This window comes from Pygocentrus nattereri, chromosome 10, assembly GCF_015220715.1.
Source record: "Pygocentrus nattereri isolate fPygNat1 chromosome 10, fPygNat1.pri, whole genome shotgun sequence".
Taxonomy (NCBI): domain Eukaryota; kingdom Metazoa; phylum Chordata; class Actinopteri; order Characiformes; family Serrasalmidae; genus Pygocentrus; species Pygocentrus nattereri.
The window spans coordinates 14,481,124-14,504,231 of NC_051220.1; the positions used below are offsets into that span (position 1 = coordinate 14,481,124).

At 40.3% G+C, this 23,108-nt stretch overlaps 1 protein-coding gene across 2 annotated transcripts in view; it reads left to right on the plus strand.

The window, feature by feature from the left end:
• Positions 1 to 23,108, plus strand: part of mpp5a (membrane protein, palmitoylated 5a (MAGUK p55 subfamily member 5)) — a 64,441-nt gene that overhangs the window by 35,721 nt on the left and 5,612 nt on the right. For both annotated transcript variants that reach the window (XM_037541987.1, XM_017724847.2), the window contains exons 4-11: positions 17,404 to 17,481; positions 17,620 to 17,769; positions 17,864 to 18,025; positions 19,623 to 19,700; positions 19,855 to 20,038; positions 21,163 to 21,234; positions 21,355 to 21,426; positions 22,047 to 22,214. In XM_037541987.1, coding sequence (XP_037397884.1) covers positions 17,404 to 17,481; positions 17,620 to 17,769; positions 17,864 to 18,025; positions 19,623 to 19,700; positions 19,855 to 20,038; positions 21,163 to 21,234; positions 21,355 to 21,426; positions 22,047 to 22,214 — 964 coding nt within the window. The remainder of the gene's footprint in view (positions 1 to 17,403; positions 17,482 to 17,619; positions 17,770 to 17,863; positions 18,026 to 19,622; positions 19,701 to 19,854; positions 20,039 to 21,162; positions 21,235 to 21,354; positions 21,427 to 22,046; positions 22,215 to 23,108) is intronic.

Consider the following 23,108-nt stretch of genomic DNA (forward strand, 5'->3'; position numbering starts at 1 on the left):
CAGCACACAAGAAGACGCCACCCCCAAGTCAGTGTCAGTGTAGTGCTGAGAGTGATCCAATCCCCCAAATAATTTCTGCTCTGTTGGGGTCCTGACCATCGAAGAACAAGGTAAAGGGGTGCTAACAAAGTATGCAAAAAAACAGATTGACTACAATATGTAATTATAGAACTACAAAGTGTTCCTATATAGTAAGTGGACCTGATAAAATGGGCAAGTGTGTCAGTACAAGAAATTGTCCTCAATAAATTTTACTCTGTAGTATCTGTCACTTGGTACAGCAAATTGGAAGACACTTGAAAATCAACTGTCAGTATCGTTATTGGAAGAGAGAGGGATCACTTCATCCCTAATAGAAGCAAATCTTAAAGACAAAAAACACGTGAAGGATTACAACTGATTGGATAAATTTCTGAAGGTTTGCAGCCATGCTGTACTGTAATCAAAAGTTAAATTAGTTTAACATGTCGTATTGTTCCATTTGTATTTGTTTGTCTTTCAGTGCAAAGCCAAATTAATTGGATAATTTCTGTCTACAAATCAATTATTTATCAGCTTTCTTATTTGTCTGCAGTCTAATCAACAAATAAGGCTTGGTACAATTTATGTTCTAATATCCAATCATACGTTACACATCATCCGTAGTCATATCATACGTAGTACAGTCTGAAAAAAATGGCAAGATGGCTTTTAGTTACCGTGCTCTATTTGTATGGAGTGACCTGCAGAAACATTTGAAATGGGAGTAGGTTAGCTTCCTTTGACCAATTTTAAGAACTATTATTTTTGGTCTTGTTTTTCATTTGATTTTGATATGATTTTGTTGTTGTTTTTGCTGTTGTATTTGTTGTTTCTTTGTTGATTTTCTTGGTGGTTTTCATGAGGGATACTTGCAAAAGAGATCTCAATATGATTGCCCAGGTTAAGTAAAATAAAAAATACTAATAATTATTGCAACTATTAAACAACTTTTCTGCCATGCAGTATAGTATAACAGTAGAACAAAGCTTATTCCAAGTACAACACAGTGGTGCTTTTTAAATAGGACCTTTTTGTTACTGCACATTCAAGAACAAGAGCTAACCCAATGCAACTTAGGGTTATTGCTCTGGATCATTTATTATCTGCATGAGAGATAACTAGAAAGGTCATATAGAAATAGTGATGACAATAAAAGGGACTGCTAGATGCTAGGGTTGTAACAATACACTCAGCCCATGATGTGATTAGAAAAATTGCTGTTAATATTGCAAAACTTAACATCACTAGAGCTGGCAGTATTGATTGTGCATGTTGGCATTCAGACAGTGCAGTGCCATTTATATATCCACAATGCACATTATCACAGTTCATGTGATATCACAACACATTGCATTGTTACACTTTTATTAAATGCTAATAACTTTAGTTTTAGGCTGCTAATGTAGTCTGCTAGTGTAGTCGGCTGACTACACCTTAGGAAACTCCTTTCCAGGTGAGAACTGCAAATGTTAGTGTATAGATATATGCCCCTAAACATGTTATTGCACTTGTTATAAGTTCCTTAGTTTTTTTTTTTTTTTTACCCCAACATGTTTTTTGCTTTCTTTTATTATTTAATTATGCATGTACAGTGGGTTGCAAAAGTATTCAGCCCCCTTGAACTTTTCAACCTTTTGCCACATTTCAGGCTTCAAACATAAAGATATGAAATTGACATTTTTTGTGAAGAGTCAACAACAAGTGGGACACAATCGTGAAGTGGAACGAAATTTGTTGGATATTTTAAACTTTTTTTAGAAATAAAAAACTGAAAAGTGGGGCGTGCAATATTATTCAGCCCCCTTGCTTTAATACTTTGTAGCGCCACCTTTTGCTGTGATTACAGCTGCAAGTGGCTTGGGGTACGTCTCTGTCAGTCTTGCACATCGAGAGACTGAAATTTTTGCCCATTCTTCCTTGCAAAACAGCTCGAGCTCAGTGAAGTTGGATGGAGAGCGTTTGTGAACAGCAGTTTTCAGCTCTTTCCACAGATTCTCGATTGGATTCAGGTCTGGACTTTGACTTGGCCATTCTAACACCTGGATACGTTTATTTGTGAACCATTCCATTGTAGATGTTGCTTTATGTTTTGGATCATTGTCTTGTTGGAAGATAAATCTCCGTCCCAGTCTCAGGTCTTTTGCAGACTCCAACAGGTTTTCTTCCAGAATGGTCCTGTATTTGGCTCCATCCATCTTCCCATCAATATTAACCATCTTCCCTGTCCCTGCTGAAGAAAAGCAGGCCCAAACCATGATGCTGCCACCACCATGTTTGACAGTGGGGATGGTGTGTTCAGGGTGATGAGCTGTATTGCTTTTACGCCAAACATAAGTTCGATTTTGGTTTCATCTGACCAGAGCACCTTCTTCCACATGTTTGGTGTGTCTCCCAGGTGGCTTGTGGCAAACATTAAATGAGACTTTTTATGGATATCTTTGAGAAATGGCTTTTTCTTGCCACTCTTCCATAAAGCCCAGATTTGTGCAGTGTACCACTGATCGTTGTCCTATGGACAAAGTCTCCCACCTCAGCTGTAGATCTCTGCAGTTCATCCAGAGTGATCATGGGCCTCTTGGCTGCATCTATGATCAGTCTTCTCCTTGTTTGAGCTGAAAGTTTAGAGGGACGGCCGGGTCTTGGTAGATTTGCAGTGGTCTGATGCTCCTTCCATTTCAATATGATCGCTTGCACAGTGCTCCTTGAGATGTTTAAAGCTTGGGAAATCTTTTTCTATCCAAATCCGGCTTTAAACCTCTCCACAACAGTATCTCGGACCTGCCTGGTGTGTTCCTTGGTCTTCATGATGCTCTCTGCGCTTTAAACAGAACTCTGAGACTATCACAGAGCAGGTGCATTTATACGGAGACTTGATTACACACAGGTGGATTCTATTTATCATCATCAGTCATTTAGGTCAACATTGGATCATTCAGAGATCCTCACTGAACTTCTGGAGTGAGTTTGCTGCACTGAAAGTAAAGGGGCCGAATAATATTGCACGCCCCACTTTTCAGTTTTTTATTTCTAAAAAAAGTTTAAAATATCCAATAAATTTCGTTCCACTTCACAATTGTGTCCCACTTGTTGTTGATTCTTCACAAAAAATTACAATTTCATATCTTTATGTTTGAAGCCTGAAATGTGGCAAAAGGTTGAAAAGTTCAAGGGGGCTGAATACTTTTGCAACCCACTGTATTTGACTCAGTCCATGCTATGAAAAAACAATTGAAATTCTGTTGGTTGTAATGTAAATATATGATGGAAATGAGTAGGGATGCATCGATACTGATACCAGGCCTGATAGTTTTCAGGCGCCACGCCGGAATTCCGGCGTACCGACGTGTCTGCGAGGGAAAAAAAAAGGTTCGCCTAGTGCGGGGGTCGGCAACCTTTTTGACTCGGAGAGCCATAAAAGCAAAATAATTGGAAATTTATTTCAGTGAGAGCCACGTAATATATTAAAACGACGACGACATCTCACTCTAGCGAACCAAAACTAAATACCGGACGTTTGTGATATTCCGCCCAAACATTTTTTTAAGTCTCAAAAATAATATACGTTAATTATTTTCAAAAGCTGAGCCGCATCAGAGGGATCAAAGAGCCGCATGGGTTGCGGTATAGGCTTATATTGGGTTTGTTTATCTCATGTCTGAATGTTGTTCATGTATTTCAGCAAAATTCAACACAATCTATCATTGAAGGGACTAATTCAAAAGCAAAAATTCTTTGACAGTAATGAAGATCAGGGTTATACATAGACGTATATCTGCGCCCAGGGGCCAACAATTTATGTGTTAAGTATAAGCATACATAGCACCCCCACCCTGCTCACCTCCCGAGCAGAGAAAAAAGTTCAGGCTCAGGAATTTTTCCCACTATCACCCCTGTGATACTGGTATTGAATACCAGGCTGATACTAGGCTCATTTACTCATTCTTGTATTCATACTCAGAATTCAACAATGCCAACATTCAAAAGCCGAGTGTATACTGCCGTGCTAATGAACAGATGACTTAAACAGGCAATAAATGAGGCTCTGCTCATGCATAGAAGTGTTTCTGACCTTGTGACCATTAGGCATAAAGCCATTAGTCACGTTACACATTCCGCCTTGACAGACTCCCGCCAGGCATACATTGTGTGATTGTCCTAAAAAAAACTAATCTTCCGCGAGCTACGAAAATTTTCGTAAGGGAAACCCATGTAGCACACTCCCCTGCTGTGAAGCGATTAACACCCATTGTTTTGGTAATGATATGGAGTGCGGTGGAAGTGGAAACCCCCCATGCCCACCTCGAGCTCATACAACTCCCAAAGCAACGAACGTGATACAACTTCAAGGTAAACTTGAAGTTACAAGTGGACTGTATATGTTACCGATCCTACAACAAGCGGCAGAAAATTTGTAGACCCGTGTTTCAAAAGTTAAAATTCAAGCGCACGTAGCAGCAGAGGTAGAGACGACTGTTTCACTAATGAATCCCGCTAAACAATAAAAAAAACCTACAGTTTGAATCTCGCTCTTTGTACATTTCTTTTACTATAATATATAATGATATTTTTCGTCATTGAACGCTTTCGGTTCTGCGTTTCAATTCATGTAAGCGCTGTTTATTCTATTTTATGCTGTACTGCATCCAACAACAATTGTAAAGCTATTCTCGACAGAATCGCTGGTAATTTCATAAGTACGGGAGAGTTCCTCTCCCCCATCGGACTCACAGCTGTCCACGTTGGTAAGGATAGCCAAAACTTCTTTAGCGGTGTACGTCCTCTGGCTTGCCATAGTGCTTTCAGTCTTCTCCACACAGGATAGTAGGGAAAATGTAATTCACCTGCATTTGTGTTTCTGCTTTTATCATAACTCTGAAGAACACGCCCACAGCAGCTCATACTAATGTAAATCCGTGGCGCTTCATACATAACTCCAATACTGCGCTAATGACATGCATACACGGAACAATATCTATCTAATTCAATTGCACGTAGCAGATGACGTACAGACGACTATTTCACTAATGAGTCCCACTAAATAACAAAATAAACTACAGTTTGAAGCTACTCTAGACAGAATATACTCAATAAAGGCAATAAGAGGATGAAACAAATAATGTATGGTGCTAAACAACATTATTCTGATCAAATCAGATACAAAAAAAAATAATCTGATATACAACAAACATTTAGCAGAATATTATATATTTGCAGAGGATATTAGTAGTAGTATTAGACTTTCTGTGTGCACCACAGAGCTGCTGTCTCAGTCCTCCTCTGTGAATTAACATAATAAAGGGTATGATGTATGGTCCTGCTAATTGCTGGCAAGAAGGAGGGGTGATGTCCTGAGGATCTTTAAATCTCAGGAGGGCTAGTGTTAAACATGCATAAATACAACTGCTTTCCCAATATGGATGGAGACACATTGGATAGGTAAAAACCCACCATTTGGTACCAAAGTCTGTATCTGTTGGCTTTAAGTTTGACTTAAATTATACTTTGCAATTCCACTTTTTTTTTTTTCTTTTGGGATTTGTGATTGACTGGTTTTAGCTTCTGTGCACTGTATTAGTTGCTCTGAAAAAGCTTTATTTGAAGCCATATATCTCCATAGACAGATCTGTCTGTAGAGGCTACATTTTATATATAGCATGGACTATACTCATACAGTGAGAATATATACATTTGGAGGCTTTGTGCATACATAATGGTCTATTTAATTGTACAGTTTGAGTCACCCAAGAACAAGATTTCTAAAATCGCACAGCGTATGACTTAAGAGGACATTCAGCTCCAGCTCAGCCATTCATTCATCTTCTTAAACCACTTGATCCACCCAGGTTTGTGGTAACAGTAGGGAAAGCAGAGAATCCCTGTTAACTCTGTGCCACGCAGTTTCCGCCAGCTTATTTTGGAGGACCCTGAGCCATTCCTAGGCCAGCTTGGCCTAGCAGGTCCAGCAGGTCCTAGGATGACCTTAAGGTCTTGTCCCAGTTAGCCGTGCCGGGTACACCTCCAATGGGAGAAGGCCAGGGGGCATCCTAATTAAATGCCAAAACCACCTCAACTGGCTTTTCTCAATGTGGAGAAATAGTGAATCTCAATGTAGAGGCGTAGCATCTCCTTTTTATGATCATTACCCAAAGCTCATGATCATAGGTGGGTTGTAGACCAACCAGTGAACAGAAGGCTTTGCCTTATGGCTCAGCTCCCTCTTCACCACTACAGTCCAAAGTGCATTACTGTTCCTGCCGGTCCCAGCTTGCGGCCAATCTCACAATCCCACTTTCTATTGCTCATGAACAAGACCCTGAGATACATAAGCTCCTCTACCCGGAACAGGTTCTGTCCCCTTACCTGGAGTGCATGTACCATCCTTTTCAGGGCCATGGACCGTGGAGGTGTTGATCTGCATACCAGCTGCTTCACACTCAGCTGCATACTGCACCAGTGAGGGCTGAAGGCCTCCATTTGGTGTAGCCAGTAGGACATAATCATTTGCAAAAAGCAGAGATGCCGTCCTCCGGCATAATGCCCTCCTGACCAACTACGCCTTGATACCCTGTTCCTGAATATCATGAACAAGAGTGGAGCTAGGGCACAACTCGCAGCTCTCACTCCAAGAGTACCGAGACTGAATGGCCCAGGGTAGTGGCCACATCACCCCAATCTTCCAGAGGATCTTTCATAGAATATCTCTGGGAACACACTCATCAACCTTCTTAAAAGCCCACAAAACACATGTAGACCGCTTTGCCACCGAGAAGCTTACCAACTACCTTAGTGACCTCCACCAGGGAAGTGGAGTTTGAAGCCTCTGGTCCTGACTCCTGTGAGGGAGGCATGTCTCTTGGGTTTAGGAGCTCTACAAAGTGCTCCTTTCACTGACAATATCCTCATTCAAAGTCAGAGTTTCACCACCACTTCTAACTACAGTTTGAGCAAAGCCACTCTGACCGTTCCTGAGTCACCAGACAGTTGTCCAAAACCTCTTGGAAGCCAACCAAAAGTCTTTTTTTTTTTTCATGACCTCTCCAAACTCCTATCATGTTGTAGATTCAGCCACTGTTTCTGCCTTTTATGCGTGTCGGTACCTACCTATTGAGTTTTAAGCATTACAGTGTGTCTTCAACACCTCACTGAAACAGGCTGTCATACCATCATGCCTAAAGACTGCCACAATCATACCAGTGCTCAAAAAAACCACAATGTCCTCACTCAATGATTACTGCCCTTTAACACTCACCCCCATCATGATGAAGTGTTTCGAGAGGCTGGTAAAGGACCACATTACCTCCAAACTCTCCAAACCTCAAAGAATACACGTGTGTGCATGCTGTTTCTGGACTTCAGCTCAGCGTTTAACACAATCATCCCACAACATCTGATAAGCAAACTGGCCCCCCTTGGCTTCAGCACCCACCTGTGTAACTGGCTGCTAAACTTTCTAACAAATAGACCTCAGTCTGCGTGGGTGGGCAACAACATCTCCAGTGTTATCTCTATGAGCACTGGCTCCCCTCAGGGCTGCATCCTGAGCCCACTGCTGTTCACTCTGCAGCGCCAGCTCCACCACTAACCATATCATGTTTGCAGACGACAACAGTAGTGGGCCTAATCCAGGATGACAATGACCTGCACTACAGAGAGGAGGTGAACCATCTGGTTGACTGGTGTGAAACCAACAACCTGGTCCTGAATGTCGAGAAAACCAAAGAAGTCGTCGACTTCAGGAGGAGCCAACTCAACCACACACCACTCTTCATCAAGGACACAGCAGTAGAGATAGTCAGCAAAACCAAGTTCCTGGGGTACAGATGATGGACACTTTGACCCGGTCTGCTCACACTGAAGCTCTGGTCAAAAGAGCTCAGCAGCGCACTTTCTGAGACGGATGAAAAGAGCACACCTCCCCCCTCTGATTCTCACCACCTTCTACAGAGGCACTGTAGAGAGCATACTGACCAGTTGCATCTCTCTCTGGGCAAGAGCCTGCAGCGCCTCTGACTGGAAGTCCCTGCAGAGGGTGGTTAGGACAGCAGAGAAAACTATTGGGACTTCACTTCGTCCAATACAGGACATTGTGAAAAGTCGCTGTCTGACCAGAGCTAAGAACATAAACAGAGATCCCTCCTGCCCCCACCATGGACTGTTCTCGCTGCTGGCCTCTGGAAGGAGGTTCTGAAGCCCTCAAAGCAGAACAGCTAGGTTCAAAAACATCTTCTTCCCACATGCCATAAGACTGCTGAATTCTAAATAACATGCTGCACCAATTCTATTTTTTTTTTTTGATTACCTTAAACATGGGACCTCCACGGCTTAAATTTTTTTATGAATTAAAATTGCTGTTTCTCTTGCCCTTATGTTATAGTTTGAATTAAATAACTGTCATATCAATGGCTTTCTACATCTAGTGTATCTACATCTGTACATCTAGACACTTGAGTGTTTTCTGCAAAAATGCAATTTCTGTGTTTAAACTGTGGGCCGATATTCTGGCCCTTTTAACTGGTCCGTTTAGACCCTTGACATTCCAATTAATGAAACGGACTGCTGCCTTCCTCCCTGTTTGTGATGCATTCTGATGTTCTACCCATTTAATGATAAACAGTTTGGGAAGCACAGATAATTGTGACTTAATTTTCACCCACTTATTAAGCATCCCATAGCACTGTGTCTACACACACAATGGCAGAAACAGTAATGAACCACGTGTTCCATAAGACAGCAAAAGTACACTGAACAATGCTGGACTTGTAATGTGTTGTCCCACTTCTTTGTGTCTCATCAACACACTGGAAGTAACCAATAGGCAGCTTTATAAACCCTCTCTCTCTCTCTCTCTCTCTCTCTCTCTCTCTCTCTCTCTCTCTCTCTCTCTCTCTCTCTCTTATTTTTTTTTTTTTTTTCCTTTCCTGACACCTGAACACCAATTTTCTAATATGTTTTCAAGACGTTTACCAGCAAATTGGTCCTTTCTAATTCTCCCATTTCTCAAAATGCCAATTATCACCTTTTACACATTGCTATCAGGTTACTTGTCCATCAGCAATATTAAATTACATTGCCCTTCCGCTCAGGTCTGCTGGGTACACCACTAAGTGTCACTGAGCTAACATTTCTAATGTTCAACTATAACAATAACAGAAGCACATTTATGGCAACAGCAGGAGCTTTATGGTGATGACCATCTTTCTTGGTGAAACTCTGTACCCAAGGTAGTTTGTTTCATCAGTATCTATGCTATAGTACAGTGTTTTTTCAGTTATTTTTTTAATGACTTTCTGGACCCTAATTTGGTTTAAACTCAAGATAAAAAAGTTCAGAGGACATCATAACTGATCAACTCTGAGCATGACCACTGATTATACAGTGTTGTGCAAGAAAGGTCTTTTGCTTGGAGTTAGTGTTGTGTGAAGCATTAATGAGAGACAAATAATCTTGCTGTTGTTGCAATCCTTCCATCTGCTGGTGGTCAAAAACACAGTGCAACTCTGTGCTGAGCCTTCATTGGGTCCTAAACCCACTGACCTGAACTGTGCTCTCACAATGCAGCTTCTGTCTCTAGGCCAGGATAGCCACAGCTAGAGGTGCTTATCTAGCCTGGGCAGAGTGCTTCCACACGCTAAGGGGAGCCAGTGCACCACTGGAGCTTTTAGCCATGTTTCTTTACACCCAAAGCTTAAACCTGTTTGTGTTACTATGGGCAAATTTCAATTTTTTTGTCAAAAAAGAACTTTTATTAAGTCTTAATAAAGAGAGAGAAAAAAAACCTCAAATCTGACCTAAGCACATCCACTGTAATTTGTTTTCAGAGTTATGAATGTCATACATTAACACTGTCTCACTGTCATTGCAAACCAGTGAACTTTTTCCATTACTGAATTATCAGTATTGTTAGCTACAAACCACAATAAGCTATGCTTGACAGATTCCACCAAGTTTAATTGTATTGTGACAAGTGAGGTTGTGGTGAAACTCTTGCCTTTAGCCTATCTGGCTTAACAAAAAAACCCTGAGGGACACCTCAGCCAAAGGTTTTTAGCATTGAAAAAATCACCCATGAGTCTTTCTGAAGTCTGGAAGCATCTGTGGAAAAATATTAATATTAGCATACATAGATTAAGCCCTACTGGCAAATATGTCTATAAATTGCTCCTTATATGTTTGTCTTCATCTTTGTATATTGTAAGCATATGTCTTGTCTCTTCAGTTTATATTAACACCCCACTGCTAACTTTGGGCCTTTGAATTTAAACACACCCAAACCCCCACAGCACAGACTTCAGTGTTCTAAGGTCACAATCTTTATTCAGCGTTTCTTTGGAGAATTTGTTTTAATTATATCCCATTTTATACTAGAGGTTGCCATCTTGTGCCATCATGTCTGAATGAAATTGTCCTGTTTTGTATTTAATTGATGTCAGATAAATTCAAATAAATACAAATAAAAAATAATTACAAAAATTATGTATCAGAAAAGATATCAGAAAAAGATGCAAGTGACCTTCAAATGTGGCAGATTTACCTTTTTTTGGAGTATCTGTGGGTCAAATTTGGCAAGTTATTTTTCACTAATGTGAGCTTCAATGAATTGTAGAGGAAGACATTTCTTTAAGAACTGGTTTAGGTTAAGACATCTCATTGTTCTGCACATTTTGCTGTGTTTTATGTGTCTTTTTTTGTGGGACTATTGCTGTCAGTAGTCACCGTTGTTGCTGGACCTTTTTGTCTCTTTTTCTATTTGTATTCTGCAGTTGAATATTTCTTCATCATTATGTCTATGACACTCCTACTTATCACCTGTATCAGCAAGCCCTCTTACTCTTCTCCTGCGCCGTGACTGAATCTGTGGCTAGTGTGTTTCTACCACCTTGCTTCGTTACTGTTGATACTGTTTGTTCTGTGGTAAGTCGCAGCACTTTGTGCTGTGGTAAGTTTCTGCTTGTGCTTTTCACAGTCTTGGCTCGCTCGTGTAGTAAGTTTTGTTTGGCTGACCTGTGTGGTCTGAGTTTTGGAATTTTTACTGTCTCTTTCTGTTATGTCCACTGCCAGCATCCAGAGTTTTACTTCCTGTTTTTACTGCTTTTTTTTTTTAACTATCTGGCAATGTTTAAACACTCACATACTGAGCTAGCTTTGACTGTCATGCCTGCTTAAATTCTGCGTAGTTGCTTGACACCAATGTTACCATCCATCGTTCAAAAAGAGGACCCTTGTTTGGTTATGACTGTGATAGCACATGAAAGTATCCGCCGGTGCGACACTAAAGCCTGAAATAAATGCCCAAACAGATGAAGCAGTATTTGTGATTATAGAGTTTGTGCAGCATCAGCAGTACAATCATAAAAGGTTAGTTCATGCAGGTGAGGTTTGCACAGTGCTGTAGGAAGCTCAGTGGTGGTCAAACTGGCACCTAAACAATGCAGAAGAAACAACAGCTTCAGACTGCACCAGATGGGCAGTTGTTCAGCTTGGCAAAGAAAACGCACACAGTTCTTTACAGGTCTGTAAAGCATGGCATACTACAGTTTACTGTGTTAACAGAGTGCACTAGAGACTCTGTGGTATAGCTATTACAGTCTAACTAAAAGTGAAATCCAGAAGGTAACAGATATGAGGGCTCCCTGAGTCTATACAAGTAGATTTTTAGCCTAGACTTAAAGACTTTGGCTGTGTCTGAGTCCTAAACACTGAGTGGAAGGCTGCTCCAGAGCTAGAGGGGCTTTGTATGAAACTTTATGTAACTTTATTAAATCAAAATAATTGTAAGCCAGCACCTTGAGAATGAAGTGGGCGTGATGGATCATAGTAATAAATAATAGGAATAATAATAATGATTTTTATTTTATATACCATTTATCATACCAGTGATATTTACATACGGATACAGGTAGCCAGTGCAGGTCATTAAAAACAGGAATGATGCGATCTCTCATCTCCCTTTTTGTTTTTATTAGGTTGTGTACTGCTGCATTTTGTACAAGTTGTAAGGGATGTGTAGTTTTCTTAGGAGGTCCAGAAGGAAGAGCATTACAGTAGTCAAGTATGCTACAAATGCATGAACAGCTTTCTCTACATCGCTCTCAGAGAGAAAGTCTGAACTTTAGCAATATTTCTGAAAGGATAAAAGCTACTTTAGTGACTGTGTTTACATGCGGGATAAAACAGAGCTTAGAGTCTAAGACAACATCCAGATTTCGTACTTCAGGTTTGGTATATGAAGCTAAAGAACCCAGTTTCTAAAATCATTTTTCTCCAAGTTCCTGTACCAACTGTCAGTATTTCAGTTTTTTTCATTATTTAATTGTAGAAAATTTTGCAGCATCCACTGACCAAATATCTGACGCACAGCTGGTTAGTCTGTCTACAGAGTCTTGATCTTCAGAAGGAATAAAAATGTATAACTGGGTGTAATAAACATAGCTGTGAAAATTTATACTATGCTTCCTGACATCATCTAGAGGTAGCATGTACAAAGAGAAAAGCAAAGGCCCAAGACTGAACCTTGAGGAATTTCACAAGAAATGGCTAATCTTTTTGATGATTGATTACCAAGTGAAACTATGAACTATTACTTAAATAGGATTTAAACCATACTAAAACTGTGCCTGAGAAGCCGACCCAGCATTCAAGACGCTGGATTAAAATCTTGTGGTCGACAGTATCAAAAGCTGTACTAAGATCTAATAAAACCAGAATAGGATTTTGCTCATCAGCGCTGAGCCTAATTACACTGGAGAGGTATGACTGTCTTTATATCTTCATAGCATTATTAGAGAGTAAGATCTGATCTTTGTGAATATTAATATGTACCTGTAGTATAGATGTGTCGCGATGCGAAGTGGACAACTCTGCATCGATTCACAAATGTCAAAAATCGATTTTCCAAATTCTAATCGATAACACAGCATTAACGGAAAGCAAAAGGTGGAACTTTGCAAAGTGTGGGTCGGCAACCTAAATATTAATAAGTCATTTTATCCTTTCAAAAAAATTAAGCCACCTTGGGAGCCACAACTTTTTGAGTCCAATACTTTGCTCTGCTTTAAGCTTTAGCTCAACTGTAGCCACTTTTCTTGCATCACCAGCAGGAAACTTTTCCACAAAAGTAGAATAGTTTCTTATAAAATGTCTGTGTTCTTTTTACTAGGCTAAAGTCAGCGTCTTATTCACCAGCTTCTCATTCTAATTTTCCCATTCCACCTTAGTGGATTTTCCCATTCCACCTGAGACACTAGGATGTAACTGCTGCACCATTAAAGGTACAGGAAAATTCAATTATGAAGCTGGAGGATGAAAAGTGACTTCCGCTTCACATTATGTATATGCATTTTTTTTTAACAGTTTCTTGTTGCAGATATCAGGAATATCAGGAAACCAGCTGGAGTGATTATAAACGTCTATTTGACCCCAAATTATTGGTTCAATCTTTGTCTTTCCCTTTTTGTTAGCTACAAGCTAAGTGAACTAGCAGTTATAGGCTACATTAATTCCAGTGTTTAAGGTCACTTATTGTTAAAACTTTATTTTAACCTGAACATCTAATTCTGGAGCTACGTGTTTAGTTAGTTTTAGTTAGCTTTAGTTAGCATATGGAAGCACTTCAGCTTCTAAGCAGTTGAGGGGGAAACCATATTACATGTTTCCATCTGTTTTCCACCTGGCTGTAGTTGCTGCCAACCAGGCCAACCATCAATTAAGCGATGTCCAAGGTTCCGCCCAACTTAGGAAGGACGGAGCAAACTACAAACTATGACAACTTTTATTGCCAAGGATTTGCATCAGTATTTAGTCTTTGAGAATCAGGGCTTTCTTGCTATGTTGCACACTTTGAAGGTGAGGTACAGCATTTTTTCTCAAAAATATTTTACTGACGCCGTGATTTCCCATTATCTACAACAAGACCAAAACCGAAATTATAAAATCTCTAAAGAAAACGGGCAGTATGGCTATAGCGTGTTGCATGGACACCCATTGCCATAGAATCTTATTTCACTGTACCCATGCCTTTTATCGCAGGTGAGTGGCAGCTTGCAGCTTGATTTGGTTATCTGACATTTGTGCATGTTTGTTAGCCTTCCTAGGGTTAAGAAGACTCACGTCTTTAATACGTGCTGCTTGTTTGCCCTTGGGGAGACTAGTTTTGTTTGTGTTCCCGAACCTTTTTCATTTGGTATATTTAGGACATGCAGTGATATTTAGATTTGTACTTGTTTTTTCTGCCTGTGAAATTTGAATTGAACTTTTGAATTTTCTTGCTTTATTAGCAGAGTTTGATTAGCCTAATTGAAATCTTTTAGAATTCAGACTACACTAATTTAAGTATTAGTTTTAGAGTGCCCTTAGTAACTGTGTGAATTTGTAAGTTTGACAAAGACCTAGGAAGTGTGGTGATGATTGCAATACTTTGTTATAAACATGAGATGTTTATTGTTGAAGATGGGGGTGTTCTTTGTGTCTGTGGCCATTTTGTGTGCTTTTTCCATTGTTGTTTTTTGCAAGTGCACAATTGGACACTCGGGAGCGCCTGGCAGTATAAGAGGTCGCTAAGCGACCATCTTCGTTTAGGGCTCTTTTGACCTGACCTGGAAGAACACCTGTCCAGACCAGCCCAGCACTCTTCACTTCTGTCTGCTTTGTTTGCTTCGTGACTAATCAGTGATTAGTCATGACGCTTTGAGAGCTCGAGAAAAGTAGGAGACAGGTGCCGTTTTTGTTTTGGTCAGGCTGTAACAGACGGTGAGAGTGGGCTCTCTCCCCAGACCTGCTGCCAGACCAGACAATGGACGCTATTTAAACTAGAAAATTACGGGTTTATTTTCTTCAAAAGCTCAAACAGGTCGAGGTGATGGCTTCAGGGATGAGCAATTCCCAAAATAATAAACACAACCAGTGGTTTCAAATCTAACTGAAAACAAAAGACATATAGGCTACTGTAACTCTCTTCCTTAAAACAGGAGGGAAAAAAAAGGTAACCAAATCAAAACGGCACCCGTCTCCTACTTTTCCCAAGCTCTTAGAGTGTAATCAAACAGTCATGAAGCAGACAAAGCAGACAGAAATGAAGATTGCTGGACAGGTGTTCTTCCAGGTCAGGTCAAAGGGGGAAAGAGCCCTTATCGTCTCTCAAGACGGAGTGGCCAGTTATGCACCTGCACAAAACAACAATGGAAAAAGCCCTTACTGGGAGGCTTCAATGGTCTTGTCAGCAATGACTGGGAGACCTGGAGAGGTGTGATTGGGAAGAACGACCTGCCCAACCTAAACCCAAATGGTGAATTGTTATTGGACTTCTGTGCTAGGCATGGATTGTCCTTTATGAACACAAGCATGTTTAAGTGTACATGGTACCAGAGCTCCTTGGGTCAAAGGTCAATGATCGACTTAGTTGTTGTTTAATCTGACTTGGGACCATATGTTGTGGACACTCGGGTGAAGAGAAGTGCTGAGCTGTCAACTGGTAGGGAAGACCCAGTAGGCCCAAGCAAATAGTGAGGGTGTGCTGGGAACGACTGTCGGAGGCACCTGTTCGGAATGATTTTAAGTCCCACCTCCGGGAGATATTTTCTCATGTCCCGGAGGAGGCAGGGGATATGGGGTCTGAATGGACATTGTTCAAAACCTCCATTATGGAACCTGCCAGGTGTAGGTGTGGGCAGTGGGGCAGTGGTGGGCTGGAGGTTAGAGAACTGGCCCTGTGACCGAAAGGTTGCCGATTCGATCCCCAGCACTGACAGTCCATGACTGAGGTGTCCTTGAGTAAGACACCTACCCCAATTGCTCCTTGGGCGCCATGAATAGGGCTGCCCACCGTTCCGGGCAAGTGCGCTCACTGCCCCCTAGTGTGTGTGTATTCCCTAGTGTGTATGTGGTGTTTCACTTCACGGATGGGTTAAATGCGGAGGTGGAATTTCCCCGGTTCTGGGATTTAAAAAAGTATCACTTAACTTAAAAGCTGGTGAGTACCCAAGGATGCCTGGACTCCCATGAGGGAGACATGTCTCTTGGGTTGAGTTCCTCAAAGTGCTCCTTCCACTGACCAACAGTATCCTCATTTTAAGTCACAGTTTCTCCGCTCCTTCCGAAAACAGCTTGGGCAAAGCCACACCAACTGCTCCAGAGTCACCGGACAGTTGTCCTGAACCTCCTCAAGGCCGGGCAAAAGTCTTTTTCCAAGCACTTTTTGCCAACTGTGGATGTTTCCTGTCACTATGGAAGAGAAGGGAATGCTTCTACTTTATCTCTTGTGTCTCTCACAAAACCAAAAAGCATGTTTAATTGGATTTACTCAACAAGGAGTGGGACACAGAGACAGACTAATTAGTGCTATTTGGTTGAACTCAAGGAGTTGTTCACTTTTACCCAAAACAGTAACGCAGTAGACAGGATATTGGGCCAGAGTGCAGATGTCTTGATTGTGGTTGCGTCAGACAATGTGCATACACAGCAAAAAGAGCGTTTTATTGGCAAGGAAACAAGTTCAAATGTCAGTTCTGCTAATAGCCAAAATTCTGAACATTGACTCTGATTATTGCTGATGATTGGTTGTTCCCTACTTCTAAGGGCATGTTAGCTCTGGGCAGGTTTGGTTAAATTCAAAAGAACCTTGGTCCAATACCCCCCTGAGGTCAGTCTCTGTTCGCTTTTAAACAAACTCTGGTGCAGTTCCAAATGGAACAAACACCAATGGAACTGTCCTCTTCTCCTCTTATGTTCTTTACCACTTAGGGCTAGTTCTGGGCTATCGTGGGCTGGAGGTTAGGGAACCAGCCCTGTGACTGGAAGGTTGCCGGTTCGATCCCCTTGGCTGACAGTCCATAACTGAAGTGCCCTTGAGCAAGGCACCTAACCCCCAATTGCTCCGTGTGCACCATGCCCACTGCTCCGGGCAAGTGTGCTCACTGCCCCCTAGTGTGTGTTCACTAGTGTGCATGTATGTGGGTCTTTCACTGCATGGGTGGGTTAAATGCAGATGTCTAATTTCACAGTGTGCAAACACAGTGACAGATAGTTGTAAATTCTATTCTGTCCACTTAAGCATATATTAATGTGCCAAGCCAGTCAAAGTCATGTGTTAGTGATTTTACTTTGCTTCACGTCATGGAAAAACCATGGGTAACACATTGTTTTTTCCAGTATATTGCTTCACAATATGACAGAAAACGATAAAATGAGTAATATAAAATCTAAGAGCTCAGTTAGGTTAGAGCATGGCATGACTCCAAAACATAAGCAAATTTATGTTATAAAATCTGCCCAATCATTTGTGAGTTTTTCTGTGTGTTGTAACATGTTCATCGCCAGTTCTGCATTCAAAATCTTTTTGTTTCTCTGAAACCAATTCATTTATTAGCTGTGTTGTCATCTCCCTGTTAGGTCCAGACCATGTTGCACAAGAGTTCACAAAAGGAGGAAGCGGAGCTTAGCACCTTGCTGAAAAGCCCTCACATGCAGGTCAGTTTCACTGATGATCTCTGTGCACTTAATCTCTAGCTGTTTATGGGGTGTATTTTTCCTCAACTTGCTGATGTATTTAATAACCAGTGTGGTATGTAAAGGATGAACTTTTTCATTTCTGCTTTCTCTTTTTAGGCTCTCCTGCTGGCCCATGACAGTGTGGCAGAGCAGGAGATGCAGCCAGAGACCCTCAGCCCTCTTGATGGCCCATGTGAGACCCTCACTCAGTGGGGAGGAGAGACTGTCAAGATTGTACGCATAGAGAAAGCCAAGGACATCCCACTCGTGAGAATATCCTTATGTGTGCTCCTCAGTCTGTCACTGTAGTCTTCTCCATTCTTGATCCTCAGTGATACAGTAGGTGTATTTGTGTATGTAGGGAGCTACTGTGAGGAACGATATGGACAGTGTGATCATCAGTCGTATTGTAAAAGGTGGAGCTGCAGAGAGCAGTGGGCTGCTACATGAAGGGGATGAGATCTTGGAGATCAATGGAGTTGAGATCCGTGGCAAAGATGTCAATGAAGTTTTCGATATTCTGGTAAGTGGAGAGAACTCTTAGAATGATGATGATGCTGGATGATACTGGATAAACTTCAGAAGTTAGCTAGGACTACAACAGTTATTTCCATAATGTATAATACATTTGATAATTAAAATATTAAAATTGGGAAAACCATTCACAAGTAGCACACACTGGCTTTTGAGGTTTGCTGGACATTTTTTTTTTTTTAAACCATTTTCTTTTAACTCAAATCAAATAAAATTTATTTGTATAGTGCTTTTTACAATTGTCGTTGTCAGAAAGCAGCTTCACAGAACTCCAGTAAAGATAAATTTTTATCATGAATGTAAAAAACCTACTAATAGTAGTAATATTAGTAGTAGTAATAGCTAGGAGTCCATGAAAGCTCAATGTAGGGTAGGCAGGTGGTGGTAGCTGAAGCATGGGCAGCTGGTCTGAAGCAGGTAACAGGAGACCTCGACAGTCATCCATCCATCATTGTCATTTACTCAGAAAAAGGTAGGGAGATGGAATTAGTTTTGTTCTGTTTGGGTGGGTGTAAAACAGAATGTGAACATTTCCAGAGTGTGCCTAATGACTCCAGCAGATCTGACTATAACCGCTTAACTAAATGGAGAGAACCAGAGGGACACACAGACACAGGAAGCCTGCTGAGACAGTTTGGCATCCCTCTGCTTCACAAACCTGAGTGATTGCGTGCGAGTGGCAGGACAACAGCACCAGCGTCTCAGTTTACTGTAATTGTGTGTCCATGGGTTCCTGGATCTGTTGCCTTTATCTAAGCTGGAACATTAACTACCAAAAGCTAAACTGAACAAGTGAGTTTTCAGCCTAGATTTGAAGATTGTGGTTTGAGTCTGAGTCTCAAACATTTTCTGGAAGATCATTCCAGAGTTTGGGGGTTTGTAAGAAAAGGCTCTTCACCCTGCTGTAGCCTTATGAATTGTAGGAACTATTAAAAAGCCAGCACTGAGTGATCATGGTGGTTCGTAATAGGAAATAAGGTCTTGCAGGTACTCGGGAGCGATCCCATGTAGGGCTTTATACATCAATAAAAAAATTTTATAATCAAAATGTAACAATATTTATTTTTTATTTGCATATTGTTATTGAATTCTAGAATATTTGGGATAATATTAACAGAATATCCTAAATTAAATATTAAATAGCTGCAGCCCTAAAGTTATTTATTAATTAAATTAGGTAATTAATTAATGCTTCCTGAGTACTGGTACGCTACTATAAGAATGTCTTACAACCCTAGCATGGCTTGTTTTGATTGGATTATTTTTTCTGTTCTACTTCTGTTTCATACTTACACATTAACTAGACAGAGACCGTATTTAGACAAAGTTTTGTTTATTTGTATTTTGACCTATTTTTTCCAAACCCACAGTACCCAAAAATTACATGAATTATAAGCTTCAGCTGTTAAAATTTATGTTGATGCCAGTGCCAGTATACATGACGTACCATTCAGCACTAGATGAGGGCATAAATGGAGCACTAGAATTGCAGGGCACCTTGAGGATACAAAATCATCTAGAAGACCTTTACAAGAAAATTTAATACAGACCCGTGTTTACTAAATGTTTGATCTGTGTGCCCCCAGGCAGAAATGCACGGCACATTGACCTTCATTCTGATCCCGAGTCCACAGACTAAACTTCCTCCCATTAAAGAGACTGTGGTGAGTTCTGCATACCAAACCTTAAAATAGTTCAGTTACAACTGAAACGTAGGACTTTACTTACTTGGGAAAGTTCTGTGGTTTATGTGGACCATTTAAAAGTTTGGCCTTTCTCTTTTTTCACTTTTTTCCTGCCTATTTTATCTACACCCAGGTTCATGTGAAGGCACATTTTGACTATGATCCTTCTGATGACCCATACATACCATGCCGAGAACTGGGTCTCTGCTTCCAAAAGGGAGACATACTCCACATCATTAGCCAGGATGATCCCAACTGGTGGCAAGCCTACAGAGATGGAGATGAAGAGAACCAGCCTCTGGCAGGCCTTGTACCAGGTAAGAGAGGATACATATATTCAGTGTGGTCGCGGAACCTGGGAAATTCACATGGGACAGCTACAATGTTTTCTTTTTAAATATTAAGATATTTGTGTTTAGAGGTAGGAAATCAATAAATATAATATACTTTTTCTATTCAAGTTAAAAGACACAGACACATACATACATACATAACCAGATGTTCATGGGACACTATAAAAATGAAACTTGGATCTAACTTAAAGTACTCCATGTACAGCTTGTATAGCAGTATAGATTTACTTTCCTCTGAAAATAACACACAGCCATTAATGTCTAAATAGCTGGCAACACAAGTGAGTCACAGTTAACATGCTTTAGTCCAGGTCTGGGAGAAGATCCCTCAGGAGACCATCCGCCACTTCATCAGGAGCATGCCCAGGCATTGTAGGGAGCTCAATGCTGAGCTTCATTTGGACTTGTTTTAAGGACATTACATCAAAGTCGGATCAGCCTGTAGTGTGTTTTTCCACTTTAATTTTGTGTGTGACTCCAAATCCAAGTCTCAATTGGTTAATAAATTTGATTTCCATTGATGATTTTTGTGATTTTGTTGTTATTCAATTAGAATATTTCATTCACTCAGATCTAGGATGTGTTATTTGAGTGTTCTCTTTATTTTTTTTGAGCAGTGTGCATGCATATATATATATATATATATATATATATATATATATATATATATATATATATATACATACATACATACATACATACATATATATATATATATATATATATACACACACATATATATATATATACATATATATATATATATATATATATATATACACACACATATATATACATACATACATATATATATATATATATATATATATATATATATATGTATATATATATATGTATGTGTGTGTATATGTGTATATATATATATATATATATATATATATATATATATATATATATATATATATATGTATATGTAGTAAGTCAATGGAACTAGACTTTTTTTTTTTTTTTTTTTTTTTTTTTTTTTTTACATGTAATTTTGTGTCTTTTGGTCCATTCATCATAAAATTTACACCCAGTGTGAAGGACAAACAACATCCATTTTCAGATTATGTTCTTATATTTAGGTAAGAGCTTTCAGCAGCAAAGAGAAGCTATGAAACAAACAATAGAGGAGGATAAGGAGCCTGAGAAATCAGGTTAGTGCTGCTACACATGCACACCCTCCACAACCAACTCCACTCACCCAGTCACTTTCCTACCAGAACAGTGATTTTGTTCTGAATTTTGATGACTTCTTAACATTATCTGTTTATTAGGAAAACTCTGGTGTGCAAAAAAGAACAAGAAGAAGCGGAAGAAGCTGCTGTATAACGCAAACAAAAACGATGGTGAGTCAGCTCTGGTGACTTTTCTTATTGTTTTAAATATTTGATCAGGAAACTTGTAAAACACAAACTACATGCTTTCTTAATGCTTACACACAAGTTTTGTTATATTTATGCTAGTCTACATTTATTTCATTAAAGTCATTGGTCTTTAGAATTAATGGTTGCATATTTTAACACTCTTTGTTACGGTCGTTGCTCAGGTAATATGACAGAAAGGTCTAGGTCAGGGGGGCACAGCTCTGGGCCTGGAAGGCTGGTATCCAGCATGGTTTATTGGTGTTCAAACACTTCCACTCAACCTGGCAATTAACAGATGAGTGTAATCAGATGGACTCGAGCAGGTAAATTACCAAACCACACTGGACACCAGCCCACCAGACACAGGAGATTTGTGCACCCCTGGTTTAGGTGTTGGGTATTAAGGGTACTGACCATCCTAGTATAAAGACTCGCAGCTACCAATGTTGATTTGTCGTTAATTTGCTTTCCTGAGCTATTCACTGTCTACATATCAGGGCACAATAATCATGCTTTTTTCCATGAATTAGAATGGGCTCTCTCAAATGTAAATACTTATATTAACATAATGAGTTCTGTTTTGACCTCTCTGCATCTCTCAGACTATGACATTGAGGAGATTCTTACCTATGAGGAGATGGCATTGTACCACCAGCCAGCCAATCGCAAGCGGCCCATTGCTCTCATTGGTCCTCCAAACTGCGGCCAGAATGAGCTAAGACAAAGACTCCTGTCTTGTGACCCTGAACGGTTTGGAGGTGCTGTTCCTCGTGAGTACTGACCATAGATGGCTGTCAAGTGCACTGTAAACAGTTTAAAGCCCTGATTTTTCTGTCTGAGACAATATTTTGGGACTTAGAAAATAGATATATATCTTTTATATATCAAAAAAAAAGTATCACTTTTCTCAGTATTTTAGTATGCTCATACCTTGCCTTTTTCACAGCTTCAGTTCTATTCAGGAGCCTTTTTTTTCCATTTCTGCAAAGAAATTGCAGGGATATTTTTTCCTCCACAGTTCAGTCTTGGATGTTATTGTCAGTTACTAAACTAATTAGTTAACTAAAAGGAGAGAACCAGAAGGATACACAGACACGGCAGCACTATGAAACAGTTTTGCATCCCTCCGCTCCACCGTCCACAAACTTGAGTGACCGTGTGCGAGCAGTGGGACAACAGCACCAGCGTCTCACTTTACTATAATTCCCTGTGTCCATGGACCCCTGGATCTGCTGCCTTTATCTATGGGGGAACATTATCTACCAAAAGCTAAACTTAACAAGTGAGTTTTCCGCCTAGTCTTAAAGATTGAGACTGTATCTGTGTCCTGAACAGTTTCTGGAAGATCATTCCAGAGTTTGGGGGCTTTATAAGAAAAACCTCTTCCCCCAGCTGAAACCTTCTGAATCTGTGATCTGAGTGGTTGTGATGGCTCATAATGAGAAACAAGGTCTCGGGAGTAAGTACTCGGGAGCAAGACCATGTAGGGCTTTGTATGTCAATAAAAGGATTTTATAATCAATACGGAATTTAATAGGCAGCCAGTGAAGTGATGATGGCACTGGACTAATATGATCAAATTTTCTAGTTTTAGTGAGGACCCTGGCTGCGGCGTTTTGGACTAGTTGGAGTTTGTTTAAATTCCTGCTCGTTCATCCTGACAG